General features: G+C 40.3%; 2 protein-coding genes across 6 annotated transcripts in view; one reads left to right on the plus strand and one right to left on the minus strand.

Annotated features, from left to right (window-relative positions):
* Window positions 1-19,717, plus strand: part of ANAPC10 (anaphase promoting complex subunit 10) — a 117,654-nt gene that overhangs the window by 66,326 nt on the left and 31,611 nt on the right. The gene's annotated exons all lie outside the window — the stretch shown is intronic.
* Window positions 1-19,717, minus strand: part of HHIP (hedgehog interacting protein) — a 73,182-nt gene that overhangs the window by 10,068 nt on the left and 43,397 nt on the right. For all 5 annotated transcript variants that reach the window (XM_083755673.1, XM_083755672.1, XM_083755676.1 and 2 more), the window contains exons 5-11: window positions 15,107-15,258; window positions 13,374-13,547; window positions 12,636-12,779; window positions 10,552-10,673; window positions 9,366-9,489; window positions 8,015-8,145; window positions 6,340-6,421 (exon numbers count right to left, since the gene is read on the minus strand). In XM_083755673.1, the coding sequence (XP_083611799.1) occupies window positions 6,340-6,421; window positions 8,015-8,145; window positions 9,366-9,489; window positions 10,552-10,673; window positions 12,636-12,779; window positions 13,374-13,547; window positions 15,107-15,258 (929 nt within the window). The remainder of the gene's footprint in view (window positions 1-6,339; window positions 6,422-8,014; window positions 8,146-9,365; window positions 9,490-10,551; window positions 10,674-12,635; window positions 12,780-13,373; window positions 13,548-15,106; window positions 15,259-19,717) is intronic.

Here is a 19,717-nt window from a genome sequence, read left to right on the forward strand (position 1 = left end):
AAGTGGAAACAAGTTTGCATGTATTGCTGCACTGTAGTTATTACGAGGATCTACGCCTGACCTTTACTGCCCCAGTTCTACGAAAGTTTAAAAATGAATCAGAACTTCAATGTATGAGAGCCTTGGTAGAAGATAAGGTTCCTGTAATCACGATCAATGTTGCTAAATTCTGTGCAGCCGCTATCAGGCGCAGAAAACAAGAGCTTTCCAATGTCAACATGCAGGTGAAGGCAAATACTTAATTTTATTCATGTTGTCCAATTTTAAATTGTTGTTATGGCCTAATTTGTATTGAAATTGTCCTTTGTTTTTTCCGGTGTTATGTTTCGCTGACTAGCTGTACGAGTCAATCTGGTCTGTGACCGTTTAATAAAATTTGATTTGATTTCTCTATAAGCATGTCTTTGGCTGATAACAGTCTATATACCCTTTTAAATGTGTTTGTGGGAGAAGGGCTTATTTTTTCTTGTTGTTCTTACTTTTATTATGTATTTTGGGTTTTCATTTTGTATTTTTATGTTGTGAACCTCTCTGTGATCTTCAGATGAAGGGTGGTATACAAATAAACAACAACAGGCTTACACAAACATGGATTCAAATGCACACCCACCAGCAACGTCAAAGGCTATCTTTACAACAACAATTATAGATTTGAGGGGACATTATGAAATTAACCCCATTCCCCTGTCAGTGGCAGAAATCCCACCTAAAATTGTCTTTATCCAGGTGTGATGGAAGAGGAAGTGGGACCAAAGGAAAGAATCAAAACTTTTCTTCAGAGTACAGCAATACAAACATTTTCTAATTAATTTCTCCTTAGGCCTGATCACCAACAGAGGCTTCATCACTCTTGGTTTTAAATAAAACCCTGAATATGTTTTTCCCCATAGTCTGTATTTGGTTAATCGGCTGCATAAAAATAATGTTTAGCAGCTAATGCTTTTGTTTTGAATATAATGAATTTTAATTTAATGGTATGTTTGCTATTACTGTATTTTATTTTATTTAAATACAAACTGCCTTGTGAGGGCAGTGTACCCTAAAAGGCAGGTTAAAAATTCTTTAAATAAAACAAATAAGTAACTACTTCTCTAGCATAAACACAGCACCCCTTCAGGTATGATTTTTCAGTACATTTGCTTTCAGTGCTGGGAGGCATGCCAAGAGCTCATTACTTGATTTACTACAAGGGAATGATGTGGGGAGGAAGAAAAAGAGCCTTCCCTGCTTTCAGATTTCTAAACCCAGCAGCATATCAAATTTATTCTTATATGGTATACTTGTTCATGACCTCTAGTCTTTAAGAAATTCTGTCATATTTGAAAACTAGTCCCCAGCGGAGCGTGTATCAGTGTTAATAGCTGTGAGGTCAATGCAACTGCTAAACAGTTTGTATTACTGTCAGGGTGGTCATGAAAACAACACCTGCTGCATGAGGCCTTGGCAGCTGGGTCAACAGGCACTGTGGGAATTTATCAATTTAGGGGGCCACTTGCATAGCACTTTGACGGATGAATCGGGAAAGAAACTGGCTTACGGGGCTAAAGCTGCTCAATTATGTATTACATTCTTTACGGCAGCAGAGAAAGCAGCTTCGTGCATGCATCCGCAAACAGGCAAAATATAAACCGGAGAGGTATTTTTTTGCCTTATAAAATGAAGTACACAAAGAGGTCCTTAATAGCCGATGTTAGAAAGGAAGGGAGGGGGAATGGAAATGCTCTGTGCATGGATTAAGATGTGACTTAAAAAATAATAACACCCCCCCCATAACTGATGTTTCAAAGTTTAAAGGCTTTGGGTTTACAAATTCAAAGAACGTTAATGTGCATGTTTCACTCACAAGGAAGGCAGCTGCACGTAGATAGGAAAATGAGATAATTATGTTATTCTAAATATACTTATGTATTTTGAAGCACTCATTCTGGGCTTCTACAACTGCGAATGACTTTAAGGGTTAGGTACAATTTGAATTCAAGGGAGTCTCATGGTCCACTTTGGTGGATTCGCCGGTCAACTGCTGTTTGCTGACAGCTTTATATTACATAGTTCCACAGTATTATTTAAAGGCAGTCGGGCATAAGAAGATAATTGTCGAGAAGAGGCTTCCATTCTGCTTGTTTTACGGAATCATAGGGTTGTAAAAGGGTCTGAAATCATCCTAAGGAACCACTACCTTAAAGTAGGGTGCCCCCCCCAAGTTATATAGATTGCAGTTTTATGCTCTTTATTCTTAATTCATGTCTTCTAAGGTAAAGTGCTCCTTACAAATGAAACAGAACTGAATGATGTTATTTGTGCCAGAAGTGTTTGTACAGTGCTTAGGAAAACTACTCCAAAAGTACAAGAAAAGTGAGCTAAATGTCATTGGTGCTCATTTATACAGGACAGGGTAAATAAAGTATTCTGCAGCAGTTCTTATCTCATTCCTCAAACATGTTGATCAGATTTGGCTGAAAGATCATTAATTGTCCAAGGCAGTGGTGTCCAAACTTTTTTCAAAGAGGGCCAGATTTGATGAAGTGGAGGACCATGAGGGACAACCAAAGTTGTTGACCTTTTTTAAGGATTGTTGAAGTTGTTTTTAGGGTTCAGGTTGTTGAGGTTTTTTTAGGATTGAAGTTGTTGAGGTTTCTTTTAGGATTTTAGCCCAGGAAATAAACTGCCACACGGGCCAGGCTAGGCCCCCGAAACGGACTTTGGACATGCCTGGTCTAAGGCTAGCCAGGTAAGACATATCTGAACCATCACCAGCACAGTTTCATGTTTCTTTCCATTTGCTCCATGTTAGTTTGCACATTTTCCATATACGTACATGCTTCTGGCTCTCAGATTTGTTTCTTTGTGGGTTTCTTTTGCTCATGACTATTTGCAGCTTCATGTGTACTAATGCAACATTCAAAAAATAAAACCCTCTAAAAGGGAGGGAGAGAAGTTAGACATGTCTGCAAGGCATTTGTTGTGCTCTCCCTGCAAAGAAATTCGGAGAAGAAATGGAGCGAGAAGCATGACAGGTAAACAAGGAAATGTTGCTTCTAAAACTTTATAAAATGTGGGAAATGCCCTCACTGTGGATGAAGGTGAGAATGAATGTACAAACAGGAGCAAATTAAGCTTCAGTTAAAAGAAGACAAAATAATGGAACAGGGTTATTGTTTCATGGCATCCCTATTTAAATACTGAAAAACCTGCCTGTGCCCTTGAGCAGGGCTAATATTAAGGGAGTTCAAAAGACCAACAATATGTTGAAAAGATGGCTGAGGGGAATTGTAGGGACACGTGGGCTGCACTCCTTCCCCACAATCTGTGCATTTGGTTGGTGTCGAAAGGGATTTTATACAAGAACTGAAGAGTTTCCTCACATAGTGATTGAATGTGTGTGTGGCCACAGTGTGTGTCAGCAATGGTGGTCAGCGTGCTCTTTGCAGCTCTGCAACCCCCATCTGAGTTCTTCCAAAGCATGTGGAGGGCACCTGAAACCCCCTTATTATGATGAAGGCTGTTCCTTGAAGTGTTGTTGCCTTACTTCAGGCAGCTTGGCAATGAAGACTTTCCTCATCTCTATGAAGGCTGAGCACAGATTTGACTAACGACATGTGGAAAACTTCTGCTGTACAGGAGAAGCCAATAGCAATTTATTTTACGATATCTCAATGCTGCTTTACAGGCAAACCTTACAAAGTGGTTTACATTAAAAAAATAAATAGATCAAGAATCATGAATGCGTCTCTAGAATGAAACAGTAGCAGCAAATTAGAGGATGAGGAAACTTCTGGAAAGCCGTATTTGCCCTCCTTTCAAGGCAAAATGGTTCATGAGTAGCCCTGTAGTAGCAGTTGGGGGCAAGAGGGAGGAGTCACCTCTCCTGGAACACTAGGAGGTACGTGGTGGACAGCTCTCAAGTCTCCTCTTCTTTCTCTTCACCCCACAAGTGCAATGCAGTTGTAAAGGTGACAGAAGCAGTGTTCAGGGTTTGGCCTGTTGATTCTTTGAAGTGACAGATTGTGTATCATGTATATGAATTTCAGAAAATCATTTTATTGACTTTCATCACTGGCCACTCTATCATAAGTGAGGCAGTTCATTGAGCGGACAATTCCAACTCAGTGGCTTCCAAAAGCACATTGGGGCACTGACAGCCTCATACCATGACCTATTATCACCTGAAAGGCTTGACTTTCGCTTGACTTGTATTTTGATTGTACAATGGTACCTCAGGTTACATACGCTTCAGGTTACATAAGCTTCAGGTTATAGCCTCCGCTAACCCAGAAATAGTGCTTCAGCTTAAGAACTTTGCTTCAGGATGAGAACAGAAATCATGCTCCAGCGGCGTGGCGGCAGCAGGAGGCCCCATTAGCTAAAGTGGTGCTTCAGGTTAAGAACAGTTTCAGGTTAAGTATGGACCTCCAGAACAAATTAAGTACTTAACCTGAGGTACCACTGTATTGTATTGTTAATTCCCCTGGGTCTGAGAGCTTTACTTATTGTGAAAATGCTATCTTACCCACTTGAAGCCTAGTTAAGCAAAATTTCTTCAGTTTTTCTGTGCATCTGATAAGATCCAGTTTTTAAGATAAATGTCAGTTCTTATTGACTAGACATCTAGCAGGTCTGTTCTATTTATTCTAGGAAGAAATGCTTGGGTATTAGGAAATGTTTTAATCCAGTAATCCTCTTCCACATGTACTTGGGATGTTGCATGTACAGAAGAGCAGTTTTTCATGTTCTATCCCTATGGGATCCTGCTGCTTGCATCAAACCAGACCAGAGTTACTGCTCTGCCTTCCGCTTACAGAAACTGGTGTGGAATCCTACTGCAGAAAAGTAACAAGGGAATTCTGTGCAGACTGGCAGGGAAAGCCCACTGGTATATTTCCACCTGTACTAAGCACTGCACATACATGAGAGAACAGTACTATGGCGATGCTGTGCAAAGAGCCATGTGGCCTTAGTTGTACAGAGCACTTTTCTATGTGTGCTTTAGATCTAGCCATTTCATTCAAAAGCTTGCAATTTTGCCCACATGCCAAAACACCCGTAAAAGAAATCTTGTGAAATCCTTTAGTGCTGCTATCTTAACAAAATATTTCCTGGCTTTCCATTTTTTAAATCAGTTTCATTTCAAATCTATGCCAGAGTACATAGTGTCATTAGCACAGTGTATTTCCCCCTCTTGTCTTACTCTAGCCAGATGCATTACCCTCTGCCACACATTAAATAGCTAACCAGGAACTCTGCATTGGGAGGTCTGGCCTTTCAGGTATGTCATTTTGAGACCACCCTAATCGCCGAGGCAACAGGAGCACAAAGCCAAGGTCAAACAAAGCAACCCCCTTGTAATTAGATACTAATAGTGGATTAAAGGTGTAAAATTCGCCTAAATCCACACACCAACAGACTAAACAATCCAAATGAAGCCAGCAAGATTTGTTTTGCAAAAGTACTTTTCCACATAGAATTCATAAATAAAACAAATATAGTATGCTTGATTGACTGCAGTAACATCTGCTTCTTAATTAATAACATTTCAGTGGCAGATACATGGCAAAGTAATGGAACTTTCCTATATGTTATTAATTTACTGTTAGGTTGTTCAAAATTCTGAATCACTTATATGCCCTCTGTCAAAGCAGAGTGCTCTTATTTCAGCTTCCCTGCCACTTTGCCATTTCCTGCACATCTCAATAGTCTACACATCCAAGTATTGATGGACTACCCTACCTCCACAGTACCTTCTCCACTTCCAATAAAAAAGCTGTTGTTTGTATTTTACTCATGATTTTGAAAGCTTATTCATTTGAATGACAAATCCGATTGAGCTTTAAAGAGTGGGTTTTCATGGGGAAGGCTCTGGAGAGAGAGAAAATCGGGTGGGTGGGCGTTTGGATACGGAGATTTAAAGTGCAGATTGTGCCTGGAAATAACAGAGGAAAGGTAAGTGTGGATAAGCCCTTTTTCTCTCTGTTTAGCTGTGTGACTCTAAAAAAAGGTACCAGAACTCACCATGAATACCTCCCTTGTTCTCTTATAATGCCAATGGTGCCCACCTGAGTGGTGCCGGAACTGAGCTCTGGTGAGTTCTGGCTGAAAAAAAGGCCTCCTGGTGGCAGGTGAGCCGCTGCTGCTTACTGGGAGGAAGAGGGGAGGGTAGCGTGGTGCAAATGCAGAGGAAGGAGTGCTGGGTTGGTTCCACCTATGTGCTTGCACAATGTCCACCTCGCCACTGCCTCACCTCTAGGCAAATGGCACCAACTCACTCACTCGCTCACTCGCTCACTCGCTCACTCACTCACTCACTCACTCACTCGCTCACTCACTCACTAAAGCATTTCTTACCTTTTGGGGTCAACAATTTTGTAGAGCTTCCCATTGTGAGAGTGTGTCATGCTTTTACTGCTTGCTAAGATGTAGACCTCACCTGTTAAGAAAACGCATACCATAAATGATTAGTGGTATCCACTAAAAAACTGAAAAGTTAATGTACAATTTGTGGCTCTTTCTTGTTGTGCGGCAAGGATATTACAATAATTATTTAATTCTGCTTTACATTAGGTATTTCTGGTTTCTTTGTTTTTGATTTTTAAAAAGCAAACAGAACTGAGAAAGAACAACTTGGCTAATAAAGCCCCAAAGATTCACAGCAGGGCATGGAAACTGAACCCAGGACCCCCTGGTCAAAGTCTAAAGATCCGAAGATACATTCTGTGCTTGAGTCTCAGTATCTGACCTCAGTCTCAGTCCTTGTTGTGCATTTATGTGAATATATTTCTCCTAAAGCCCCTGGCACAAAAGAGGCATATAAAATTTGCTGGCATTTCTCTTTGCTTCTCTTTCTGTCACAGTGTGAAAAAGGACTAAAGGAGCAATCCTAACTAACCTCCTACGGTCTGCTGGGGCTTTATGGGGTGGTGGGGCCATGTTATATCCAAAGCTTTGTGGCTGGGACAGAGGGTAGTGGGCAGGCAAATGGCTGTGCCAGCCTAGATCTGATTCAGCCTCACCATAAGAAAACTGGGGTCTTTCATCTGGCTTTTGCTGCCAGGGTCCCTACTGGGAGCACTTCCGCCTGTCCACATATTTGCAGGTGGAAGAGGGAGTTTCACACCGGTAGTCAGTGGGAGGCTGAAAGCATCAATGTGGTTTCAATTGCTCTTGTAGCACGAGCAGGGCAATTTGGGAAAACATTTCATAGAGTTTTGTTAGTTTGGAAAAATGAAGAATCAATCATTCTGCAGATATGATGCAATTGATATACCCAGTACACTGCACATTACAGAGATAGCTTGTCCATGTTCTGGAAACCTGCTGTTTAGACTACTGCAATGCCTTGTAGGTGAGACTATATCTGAAGACTGCTAAAAAAATGGTAAGTAGTAGAAAACACAACCCATAGGTTACTAACTGGAGCTGTTATTGAGAATATATCTTGCCAGTGCTTATGTAGCTCCATTGGCTTTTGTTCTAGTACTATTCCAAGTGCCACTGCTTACTTTTAAGGCTCTGCACAGATTAGGATGTGGATATCAGAAGGAAAGTCTGCTTCCATCTTTGGAGCCCCTTCTTGAGCACCCACACTACCTGAAGTTTTTATCTCTTTAAACACATTTATAAACGTCTAAATACATTAAAAAAACTCTAATTGAGGCAAGAAGTGACAGGGCCTTTTTGGTATTGGCCCGTTTATAGTATTCTCTCTCTAGGAAGGCTCTCCTGGTGCCTACACTAAGTTATTTTGGGTCCCAGGGGAAGATTTTTTTAAATTTCCCCAGGCTTTTAATATCTGATGAGCTTTTAATATTTGAATATCTTATTGCTACTTTTAAATCCTAGTGTTTTATTGTTTGCTTTCATTTTATTACATTTTAAAATATTATCTTGTTTCTTTTTTCTTGTGAACCACCCTGATAATAATGTATTGAATTGCAATATAGAACTTTTATAAATGCACACATAGATAGCCAATTTTTCCTTTAAATATAATAATATCCTAAATAAGCTGTTTTTGTCTTACCTACTTCATCTTCACCAAATCCCAAGATATGTCCTGAAAAGAAACCTCTACATGAACCACTGTTGCCCAGACACAGTGGTTTCTCTTGCCACTGTTTGGTCACGGGGCTCTGTTGCAGTGTTAAAAAATTTCTGTAAACACAAATAAAAAAAAGGGACAAAATGTTACACAGTGTGCTTTGCACCAATAAAATCTAGAACTATAATGAACATATGTAAGATGGAGTCCTTTAAAATCTGAGCCATAAAGCCTACAATCCAGATTATACTTTGTGCCTCTGAACACTGATAAATTCTCATGAAATATGAAACGGATTGACATAGCACAATGTTTTGATGAATCCAGACCTATTATGCTTTGGTCACTGAAAGCTACTTGAGGTGCTCTAAAAGGCTTTCCATATGATTGGTGGCAGCGGCGGAGCAAGCTGATCGGGTGCCTGAGGCGGTGCATGTGATCTGCGCCCAGGGGCTGGGCCAGCTGCGTGCGGGGATGGGGCCAGCCAGGGCAGGACACTGCGGGAGAGGAGTCTGCCTGCCTCCTCCAACTCAGCCACCCTATAGCCGGGGAGGAGGAGGTGGGTGGACCAGGAGAGACGCATGGCTCGGGTGCGCTGCACACCCAACAGTGAGTGCCGCCTGCCATTTTGTCACTCCCATCAGTGGTGACACCTGCCCCCACCGTACCCCCTTCCTCCGCCCCTGATTGGTGGGGCTTTTGATTCCGCCCTCTCTTGGGAACAACAATGGATCTACCACTTGCCGAAAGATGTGGAGCCCTCAAATATCCCACAGAACCTACACACAATGTATTTCACTCCTGGTACCATGTGTTTTCTTCAACACGAAGTCCCAGATTCAATGTAGTAATTTCAACCAGATATTTTCTGACAAGCAAACACCCATACATGTGCAACATCCATTAACTGAACATAACCTTCCCTAACTGAACAAACTAACCGACAGGCTTGCTCTTAAGAAGCTGTTCATCTTAAACATACAGTAGCATATATCAGCATGGGATGTGTGCACAAAGGGGACGGCAGACTAGGAGAGAGGAGAAGGCATGGAAACGGGGGTGATCTATGCGTAAGGGACAGTTGAGATAAAGTAAGGGGACAGGGAGAAAAAGGAGTGGTTGCAGAAAAGGCAGGAGGAGGAGGAATGAGAATGTAGGTGAAGATGAAAGCAGGGGCACAAAACAGTCTACAGCATCAGAGGAAATGGTGACTTCATAAATGGGTGAAAAGGGTGCTTAGTAGTTGCCATGTGTGGGAGGAAGAAGATGCAGGAGCTTACTATGAGGGGGGCAACATCTGTACTGCTTTTTTGTGAGTTTTAAAGAAACTTACCCATTGCGGTCTGCAAAAATATAACTTCCATAAAGTCTTTCAGACTGGCAGCCTCTGTATACAAATCCACCAACCAATGGCCCACTACTGAATGGCTTGAATTCCAAAAGTGAAGGCTCGCTTTCTAAAAAGGAACTACCACAGTGTTAGATTAAATGCAATTTAGTTTGTTAAAGATATGTTTTAATTCAAAGAGGAGAGTAAAAAATCAGGATATTTGTATTTCAACAACCCCAGTGCTGCAAACCAGAAAATGCAAGGTAGAATTTAGGCTAAAATAACATTACAGTTTCTTTAGTCAGCAACATTTGTCTAGCATTAGATCTTATGCAGCACAACCCTATGCATGCTTTAATTGAATTTTCACAGTCTACTTTTTGCATTTCATTACCATTTGACTGCATCTTGCACAACTGTTTTCTCTTTCCACTTCACGCCTCAGATGAAGTGGATTCTAGTCTACAAAATCTTACATTTTCATTACTCGTTAAGATGCCACAAGATTCTTCCTTGTTTTCCCAAAATATATAATTTTAAATGATTGGCGCAGACATGATTTTTGTTTGCTAGACTCTAGCAAGCTGGAGACTACTGCACTTACTTTTCCCTTAATTTTTGGAAAATGAATTTGCATGTTAAGCTTTTAGGGTAAGTAAGACAATATTATGCAATCTGATAAATTATTCTTTTAAGCAAGGGACCACAGTACTTTACTCTAATTGCATTCTTCCCTGGGTGGTCATAATTTTGCATCACAAAATTGCTTTGTTTCATCTTCATTAGAATCACCCAGAATTCCACTGGAACTGTGGCTTAATAAATCCCTTTTCAAACCACATCACTCTTTAGTATGGCATTTATAAAATGTACCCACAAATATGTGCAATAGCTAAAGCTGAAATCTAGAAGAGGGCTAGTCATGCTCTCAAGTTCCACTGATTTCAACGGGTCCTAAGTGCTCATAACTCTGTTCTGGGCTGTAGATAATGCTGCAACATTTTAAAATCATGTATCTGTAACTATGAGACTAGAAATACTTTAATGTGTAATGGTAAAAATATTTTTTTAATCTTCCTTTTGCTCCCTTTCACATATAACATATTAGATATGCCTGTAGGGCTGTACTCACTATCCTACACATTCTTGGAAGGCTATCTAAATATACTGTACGTATTATAGGACTTACCATAATCTTTCCCCTTTATTATCTGAAGGATTCTTGCTGAGGACCTGTTCTTCCCATTGGAGTCTGAACAAAGTATTGTTAAATTAATATTTACATCAGTTGGGTGACGATCCACGGCACACCTGTTCAACAGCATGTTAAAAGAGAGATGAAACAGCAAACCTTCTGTCATTTACCACTTTGCTTCTATACCAGAATACAAAACAATGCATTCCATACTGAAATGCTGATCCTCAAGTGAATGTAAATGACCATTCTTATAAGGTTTGTTTACTATGCAAGTTGGAAACCTTAGCCTGGGAGCTGAATACGGCCCTCTGACCCTCTCTGTATGGTTCTCCAGACAATCCTTTAGCCACCCCACCCCAGACCACAACTCGTTCTGGCTTTGCCTCTAGCACTCCATGAATGCTTTTGCCTGGCTGGAATGTGTCTTTGAACTGTCATAATGTCTCTTGCTGGAAAGATGGAGCGGTGTGCAGGTGTAGTTGCAGAAGCCTTTTACTTTGTGGCTGGGCTATAACCTACTATTGTCATGTTGTTGGATTTGCTATTGATGATGCATGCAGTAGCCACTGTTGTGGAACATGAATGAGTTAATTGCTGACGCAGGCGGGGAAATTGCTGCAGCATTACGATGTACTACTAATTTATAATTTTATATAAATTATTCAGCTGGTTTGAGTTACTGAGTGGAAATCTATAATACTTTATACTGGGATTGTGGTGAAACTAAGGGTTAAACATGCATTTGGAACCTGGGGTATGTGTTAGTGTTGAGTGGAGAAGGGATTTGGAGTGGAGAAACTGGAACAGGAAACACAGGCTCTCCTTCTGCAGCTTCTCTCGCCGTCGGATTCACCCCTCCTGAATAGGTTTCTCTTTTAAATCAGACCTCTGTTACATGTATACTGTAATATGTAGCTAACCACTAAGTTTCACTAAAGTCTGAGTATCAAGCATTTGCAATTCATAAGTTACATTTAGGCAGTGATGGCCTCCAACCCAGATGGCTTTATAAGAGAATTAGACAGATCCACAGAGAGGGCTATTGATGACAACTAGTCATGATGGCCATGCTATGCCTTCAAGGTTGGAGGCAGTAAAAATTCTGAATACCAGTTGCTCAGAACTGTAGGAAGAGAGAGTGCTCTTGTACACAGATCCTGCTTGCAAGTTTCCCACAGGCATCTTGGTTGGCATTGTGAGAGCAGGATGCTGGACTAGTTAAGCCATTGGTTGGATCCAGCAGGCTCTTCTTGTGTTCTTTAAGGACTACCCGAATATTTTATACTAAATTAGAAAAACAAGCCCTTTGACAGAAACAAAAACCCATTTTGAAAATTCCTGGACCAGAGTGCTTGTTTCTGATTTGTGCAAAAGCCAAAAGAAATTCATACAACTTCATGTTCGGCATCCGCCTGTCTTGGGAAACAATGGACGAGTGTGCCTTTGGGGGTGAAGTCAAACCATTGGAGAGTTACAGCACCTGATGGTTGTAGAGATCAATAAGGAAGAGAATGTTTTGTTGCAGCTGGGGCAAATGAAGGCATCCAGTTGTGCTGCTGCAGACACACCATGGTGTTTCTTCTTTCTGTGCTCTTCCCAGTGGTCATTCCTCATCCAGTCAATGCTGTGGATACACAACCTCACTGGTTGTCTTCAGGCACTGCAGTCGTTTGCAAGGGATTTCCACGCAGCAGGGTTGATGTTGCCAGCCTTCATGTCTCGTTTGTAGACATCTTTCTAGTGAAGAGTTGGTCTTCTAACAGGCCTAGCCAGCTCTCCATAGAGCATGTTCTTGTTGTGCTTAGATGTATGGCTGGCAAAGTGATTTAAACTCTAATCTCCCTATGGCAACACCAGTTCACCACAGGGTATTTGTTTAGTAGACTGGAATGTTGTAAGACCTTGTTCCAAATATACAACCCCATGAAGTAAACACACACACACCCTTTCGTCTTTTTCCTCCCTTTCCCTATGGGCATAGATGAAGGATTGTCTCTGAATATTCAATTTTTAAAAGTGTGTTTATCTCCTTGTTAGTTTATGGTCATGTTGAAAAAGAAATATAACCTACTTACCTGCCTGGATTGTGGAGACCATGGGCAAAAATTTCAGGAGGCTGATTGGTGCTGTTAAAGTGTGGGTTGCTCCGTGGTATGGAATAAGGCACATGGCAGAAATCAGTGTCTACATCCAGGCGTAACACAGAACCTGTAAAATCACTGAGAAAGTTGGAGGATAACACAATTGATTTTTAAAAGGATTTTTACTGGGCAGCATTCATTTAAATAGTAGTGAAATAAACAGGAAATTACCCAGTGAAAGGGTAATCTCTGTGGGTTTAATGCAGCATACTAACTCTGTGAGATAACGTAGCTCCAAATTGCCTCCACTTGTTAAGTCTCAGTTTGGCCTCTTTAGAAGACAGAAATGACATGCTGCATGCACCTATGATTTTCACTGGACACATTTGCTCAAATGAGTTCCTCCATTTTGGAGGACTGGTACTTGTGTTTAGCTATATTGAGTGGGGAGCAGTATAAACAGAGCAGTATGGATAAAATATATTTTCCTCCATTAAGCATTAATGCTTCTGTGGTGGTCTGCATCTTGCTATTCCAATTCATTCACTGAAGTGATCAGCACATGAATTGTATAAATATAGTGAGTGGGGGGATTGGCACATGTTTTCAATGATGAAGATTATATTACTGATCTGTATTGGACATCTAAATGGTAGAATTATTTTAGAGGGTGTGGTGCTGAAAAAGAAACAATAAATAAGAAAGATTTTATCCACTGGTAATTATTTATACCTCAAACCATCCATTTCCTCCATATCATCTATAGTGATCATCCCATCACCAAGGAATGTGTATAAAAACCCATCAGGGCCAAACAGCAGCTGTCCTCCAAGGTGTTTTCTGTGTAGCTCTGCAACTTCTAGAAAACCTCTTGCTGTTCTCGTATCAACCTGATGTGGATTTTTCCTGTAGCACAGAAAAAGGATTGTGGAAATAATCTCAATAATATATTTCCATTAAATTTATGTTTAAAATGTTTCTTCTCTGCCCCAGAACCATCCTTGCATTAGTTCAGAATGGCAGGGACATGTGGTTTTTGAAATAAAGCTTTGTCCTAGGTCCTTTTAAACATGGGTGAGGCATGATAGCTTCCACTCAATTGGCCTGGGGGCCAATGATTCCTTAGTGGACTGTGACTGGCCATCAAACAGTGTGTGGGGTTTTGTTTTGTTTTTTGTATTGTTTTGTTCCTTTGCTTGCCATGTGGCAAAGGTTTTGCATCCTGAATGTATCTCAGCTTTTTGTTGCTGATATTAAGAGGCAACCAGTGTGGTATAATAGAGAAGGGTTAGGGAACCTGTGGCACCCCAGATATTTGATGTTATTGCTGAACGCTAGTAACTCTGCCTGTGCCTGATGTGAGTTGGAGTCCAACGACATATGAACAGCCACGGGTTCCTCCTCCCTGAGTTAGTCTTAGATTAGGGCTGGGGTGACTCAGTCATAAGATGACCATGGACCAGACACTATTCTCTTAATAGGGTTGCTGTGAGAATAAATTTGGGGAAAATGTGTATGCCACCCCAAGGTCCTTGGAAAAAGGGTGGGACATACAGAAATAAATAAACAAATGTTATTCAGCACAGTTGTAGGTGGTGAGGACATAGATTGATAGTGGATTTTAAGGGATCGTTAGAGAGAGGTACAGCTGAACCACTCTCCAAAGGGATCTCATTAAAGAGCATTCTGAGGCATACCAGTAACTAGTCATTCACATGTAGTATGGCTGCCAACTCAGTTTGAGGCTAACATTCCTCATTCCTTCATGTCCAGGAAAAAAGGAAGTGGGTATGGTCTGTTTAAGCCATATTAAGACTTGAGAAACCACCATCAAGATGAATTTTGTTGCTCAAATGCCACTAATAAGCTAGATCAGAAGAGTAGTAGGTTAGCATAGCATTGTCCTGCATGGAGTCAGACTTTGTTGCAGATTCCTCAGTCAATAGTCAACCTTCTTAATTCCAAAAATAGTGATGTGTCAGATCTTTCCAAAAGACTAGCATTTTGTATCAAAGACAAAAAATGTGCATTACTAACTGTTTCTCTTTTTTTTGAAATTATTTGGGATATACATTTGATAAAGATTGGTTCGGCTGATTATATTTCTATGCCGCTTTTCATTCAGGTAAATATCCCATGGTGGCTTACAAACAATTAATAACAATAACATGATAGAACATAATACAGCATTAATCATTATAGAATAAAGAGGATTTATTGAAGAGAGCAAGGCACTGCACTTTGCTGCTTGCCTGAGCAGCGTTTGATTGAAATCTGTCACAGATGTTTACTGACAGTATCTGCATGGATCCTACGTAAATGAGGGGCAACCTGTTTAAAAGCAAGGCATGCAAAAGCAGAAAAACTGGGCTTGGGGACTGACAGATTCCCAGCATATGACACAACTAAGCTGAAGTACACTGTATATGGGGACTTGCTGCTGAAGCTGTTTACAAAATTCGTACCTGGACACGGTGTATTCTACAACCCTAAGAATATGGTCATGTGGCCCAATGGCCCATCGTTCTTGGTTGGTGGTATAGGACACATACAGCTTTCCATTTTTTTTGTAATTGGGATGGAATGCAAGGCTTAAGAGTCCTCTTTCATCTCCACCCTGCAGTCAAATGGGGAAAAAGCAAAACAAAGAATTGTGAAGTTAATTATGTTCTTTATTGTGTTGAAGAGGGACCCCCCCCTTAAAAAAAGTTTCTTTCTTTCTTGTGAGTAATCTTTGCCTGCCTCCTTTCTTCTTTTCTTTCTTCCTTTTCTAACTATGGCACAAAAAAGGATTATAAAACATTTCATCCGGTTTCGGGAATGGGGGGGGGGGGCGGCAGCGGTTGTTGCTCCTTGAGAGTCGGAAGAGAACAATTGTTTTGTGTAGCTATTGGTATACAAGCCTCCTCACTCCTTTTCTATGGAGAGATCTTTGGGAAGCCATGAAGACAAGTTTAAGTGCTGCAGAGAATTCTTTCCTGGATTACTAGGTTGCTTGTTATAAGCAGAAGGCAAATTAGGAAAAAGGTCTATAATCAGCAGTCACTTCAAATTCAAGTATCCAAGCCCTGAAACACAGTGCCAACTCCCACTGTCTTGGCAATATGTTTAGAAAACAGTTAAATTGCTTGTGTAATATGTAAACCTTTGTTTTACCCTGGAGGCAACTACATCACTTGTCACAACGATGGTGGTCTGTTCATCATTGCTAGCATACTGTAGGTAATAAGCAGCCTCCATTCTCACTGCATGAAAGCATCATTCTGTACGGGGGTCCATAGCGCAAAGGATTTTATTATTTCAAAAAACAAAAATAGAAAATGCCCAAACATCTTTCTTTCATTATTTATGTATGCCACACAGATTAGTACTGTTATATGTTTAGCATCAGTTTCATGTACTGTGACAATACAAATGCCAGCAACAAAATGCAGCAAAATACACACACACACACAAAAAAAACCCAACCCCAAAAAGGGAGGGGTGGGAGGGAAAGGGAGGGGGATCTTTCAGAGCTCAGTGCAGAATGCAAAAGAGCACCCTCCAAGCATACTAGCATAAATGTATTTTTCTACAGAAAATATCTAATTAATAAATATTGATACAAACAGAGATTCAAAAATACACAGAATGGGGTATGATCGGAAAAGAATTTCCTGAACATAATGAATATTTCACACATAAGTTAAATATGCTATTGTTTATGAGGTGCTTCTTAGGCCGTCTCACTCTAGTTATTCCTGCAGCATGATATACTTAAGGCTGCAATCCTATACTCTCTTACCAAGGAGTAAGTTCCATTGAAGTCAATGGGGTTTACCTCTGAGTAGGCATGTGCACCATAATGATTGTTATCGGTGAGCTTATTCTTTCCTTTAGTGATCTTGATATATTGTCGTTCATTTTCTTCTTCTTCTTTGCTACTTGTACTTAAAGAAGAATTTTGAAATGCAGTTCCTTAATATGACAAATCATCCATGATAAAATATGATACAATGTACTTCTGTATGTGGAGACTGTGCTTGTATATCATTTATATTATCATTTATAATAGGACATGAAGACTTTGTATATGAATATTTTTACACTATTCTGTTTCAGGGTGCTTTTTCTTGTTTGTACAATGGGCCAGAATGCAAGCTTTCATTTTGGCAAACAAAATTGTACAATCTGCATAACTTGAAATTCGTTTTTATGCCCTTTAAAATAAATACAGGTTAACTTATAGATTGCAGGTTGTGAAATTCTATAATGATTTCAAGAAGAAAAGCTACAGCATGAAAACATAATTTTCATTAATGGCACAATTACATCAGTTCTTTACTCTTGAATTGGAGCTAGACTCTTGCCTCACCTAGACCCATTTAAATCAATGGGCTGAAACATGTCTTATCCTGTGTCAGATTGTGACCTCTGAGGTGAAATTCTGTTATTATTGCTGACTTAGCAATATCATATCAGTACATTTCTGCAACTTTGGGTTGGATCCAGACTTGGCTATGCATAGAATATCCCCACTGAAATCAATGGGGCTAAAGCTTACAAAGACATAACTTAAATCCCACTGATATCAATGGGTCTACTTTAGGCATAACCAACTCCAATCTGTTATATGCAACTGGGTGCAAAAATGGACTTAAATGCAAAGTTAATGCAAAGTTAAGCTCCTTCAACTCCCATTGAAATCAAGGACATGGGTCAAGATCAAGAAAACCCATTAGGAACATGCAGGACCTCCTTGCAAGTACCAGTGGGCCATGGAACCCCTTGTTTTCCCCATGATTTCCCCCTCTTTATGTTAAATTAGAGGCCACCATCAGAGACCATTGTTGGACTTCCACTGGGTTTTGGTTGCTGGTTTGTTTTTTTATTTAGTAATGTGGAGAGCTGCTTTCAGGAGGTCCCCACTGCATTCCCAGTATGGTTCTTTGGATCCCAGCAACAGTTAATTACATTGCACTTTCAATGGCCTCATAAGTGCTCATTCAATTAGCAGCATCTAGGATGAAAGGTTTGGTAAACCATCCATCCTCTTTCTAAGTTCATAAACAAAAACAATCAGCAGCTGCTGCCAAGTTGCCATGATATGTTGATTTCAGTATCCTTACGCAAAGTATAATGGAACACCAGTTATCTGAACTGTGATTATCCTGAACCTAATATCTGAGGTCACTGCCGTGTATTCCATTTGAACTCATATTTGCACATTATGTTTATACAATACATGCATTTCATTCATTCCTTGTGATCTCCAGCCCTGCCAATTTCCCCGAATGGCGTCATGAAGAGCTGCTATAGTCTGAAGATCTAATTTGCATTAAAGTGCACTGATGCCCAGTTTTAGCAACATTGGTTTAATGATGTTATAGCAACATGGGATAATGATGGCTATTTAATAAGCTAGCCACTACTGACCATTTAAGAACCTTTTGACTTTAGCTTTTCATAACACTACTGTTTGAAAAAATAGGAAAAAAATACTGCCAATGAATGTTTATATCTTAAACTTTTCTATAGTGAAAATAGCCACCTGTTATGAATGCAGTCTGCATGTTCTCAACAGCCAATGCATAATTCAAATAGCTATGTTGAGAATATTTAAGCTGCAATTGCTTCATCATGTTCCCAACTCAAAATTCAACCTATATTTGCTATGCAACGGATAAGCATCTGTTCTATGGATGTGACCTTTTGGGCCAACATCAAGCATGCTTCTTCACAACAAATTCAAGAGGAATTGGTTGTTGACACTCTGTAGCAAAGTTGCTTTTCAAGTGGTTGTGATCAAGTGGAAGAAGCTCAGTGTGCTGAGATTCACCCAGGGAGCCACTGTTTACATAACCAAGTGAGATCATCCGGAGGAGCACTGATAGTTATCCCCCATGTTAAAGATGCCGAGTGAACTTAACCAAAAATCAACCACTTAGTGTCGCCAGTCCCATGCTGTGAGACACACTTCCAGCAGAGATTCAGCAGGCAACATCGCTTTTGGCATTCAAGTGAACCTTGAAGATAGGCTTATGTAGCTGTTTGAAATTTTCTTGAGTAGCTAGTCATTTTAAGAATTGTTTTGTACTGCTTTTAATTTTTATTTAATGCTTTTAAATTGATGTACACTACCCTGATATTTTATGAGATGGCAGTATATAAACACTCTTATATAAAATGAATGCATGAATGAAGCTGGAAGTCACTATGGCCCATAAAAAGTTGAAGCTGCCATGTCTTTTGGCACACATTGCTGCAGCATGAAAAATGCAGGTTGAGTTGCAAGTCTGGGATAAGAGCAACCTGGATGGATGCACAATGTACTTTTGTGGATAATGCCTTGTGGGATGCTACTCCAGAAGGTTCATTGTCCTAATTTGGGGAGAGCGTTTTAGGGGCAAAGGGAGCTGCTGTTAGAAATGGGTGGGGAGAGAACTGAAAAATCTCTGACGCATGTTTGGAAATAGCATGCAGAACTTTGCATCATGGCCATTGTAAAGCCATCATATGGTCATTTTTACCACTTATATGGATCCACTCAGCCCATATTTTCAATAAACCTATTTGTGGCAACCTCAACCCTGCCGTGTGGGGTCATCACCCTTGCAGATGAGACAGACAGACAGGAGACAGCTTGGAGACAGACAGACAGGTTGTATATCCACAGTAGTGAGCAGAAGAGAAACAACCACAGAGAGAAGAAAAACCCTGGTGCATCTGCAGCAGCACAACCAAATACCTTCATCTGCCTTCATCTACTCCACACTACATCTGCCTGCAACACCTGTAAAATTTCCTGCAGCAGAAGTGTCATATCATGTTTTGTACAACCCAAAGTGTTTTTTCTGGGTACCACCGGTCTAGCGTCAGGCTGTTCTATATATTTCTATGATCCAAGAGCAGGAAAACATGCCACAATGATTGCTCTCTTTTTGGTTACACACCCTCATATTTTGATGCAGGCAGGAAGGAAGGAGATACTGAAATGGTTGGGGGATTTTACCAACCAAATATTACTAATGATGAGAATGCTTGGCTGGAGTAAGAAATACGTGGTTTCTGACTCCTTGTTTCCATAAAGATTATTT

This window comes from Podarcis gaigeae (assembly GCF_964106915.1).
Source record: "Podarcis gaigeae genome assembly, chromosome: 9".
Taxonomy (NCBI): domain Eukaryota; kingdom Metazoa; phylum Chordata; class Lepidosauria; order Squamata; family Lacertidae; genus Podarcis; species Podarcis gaigeae.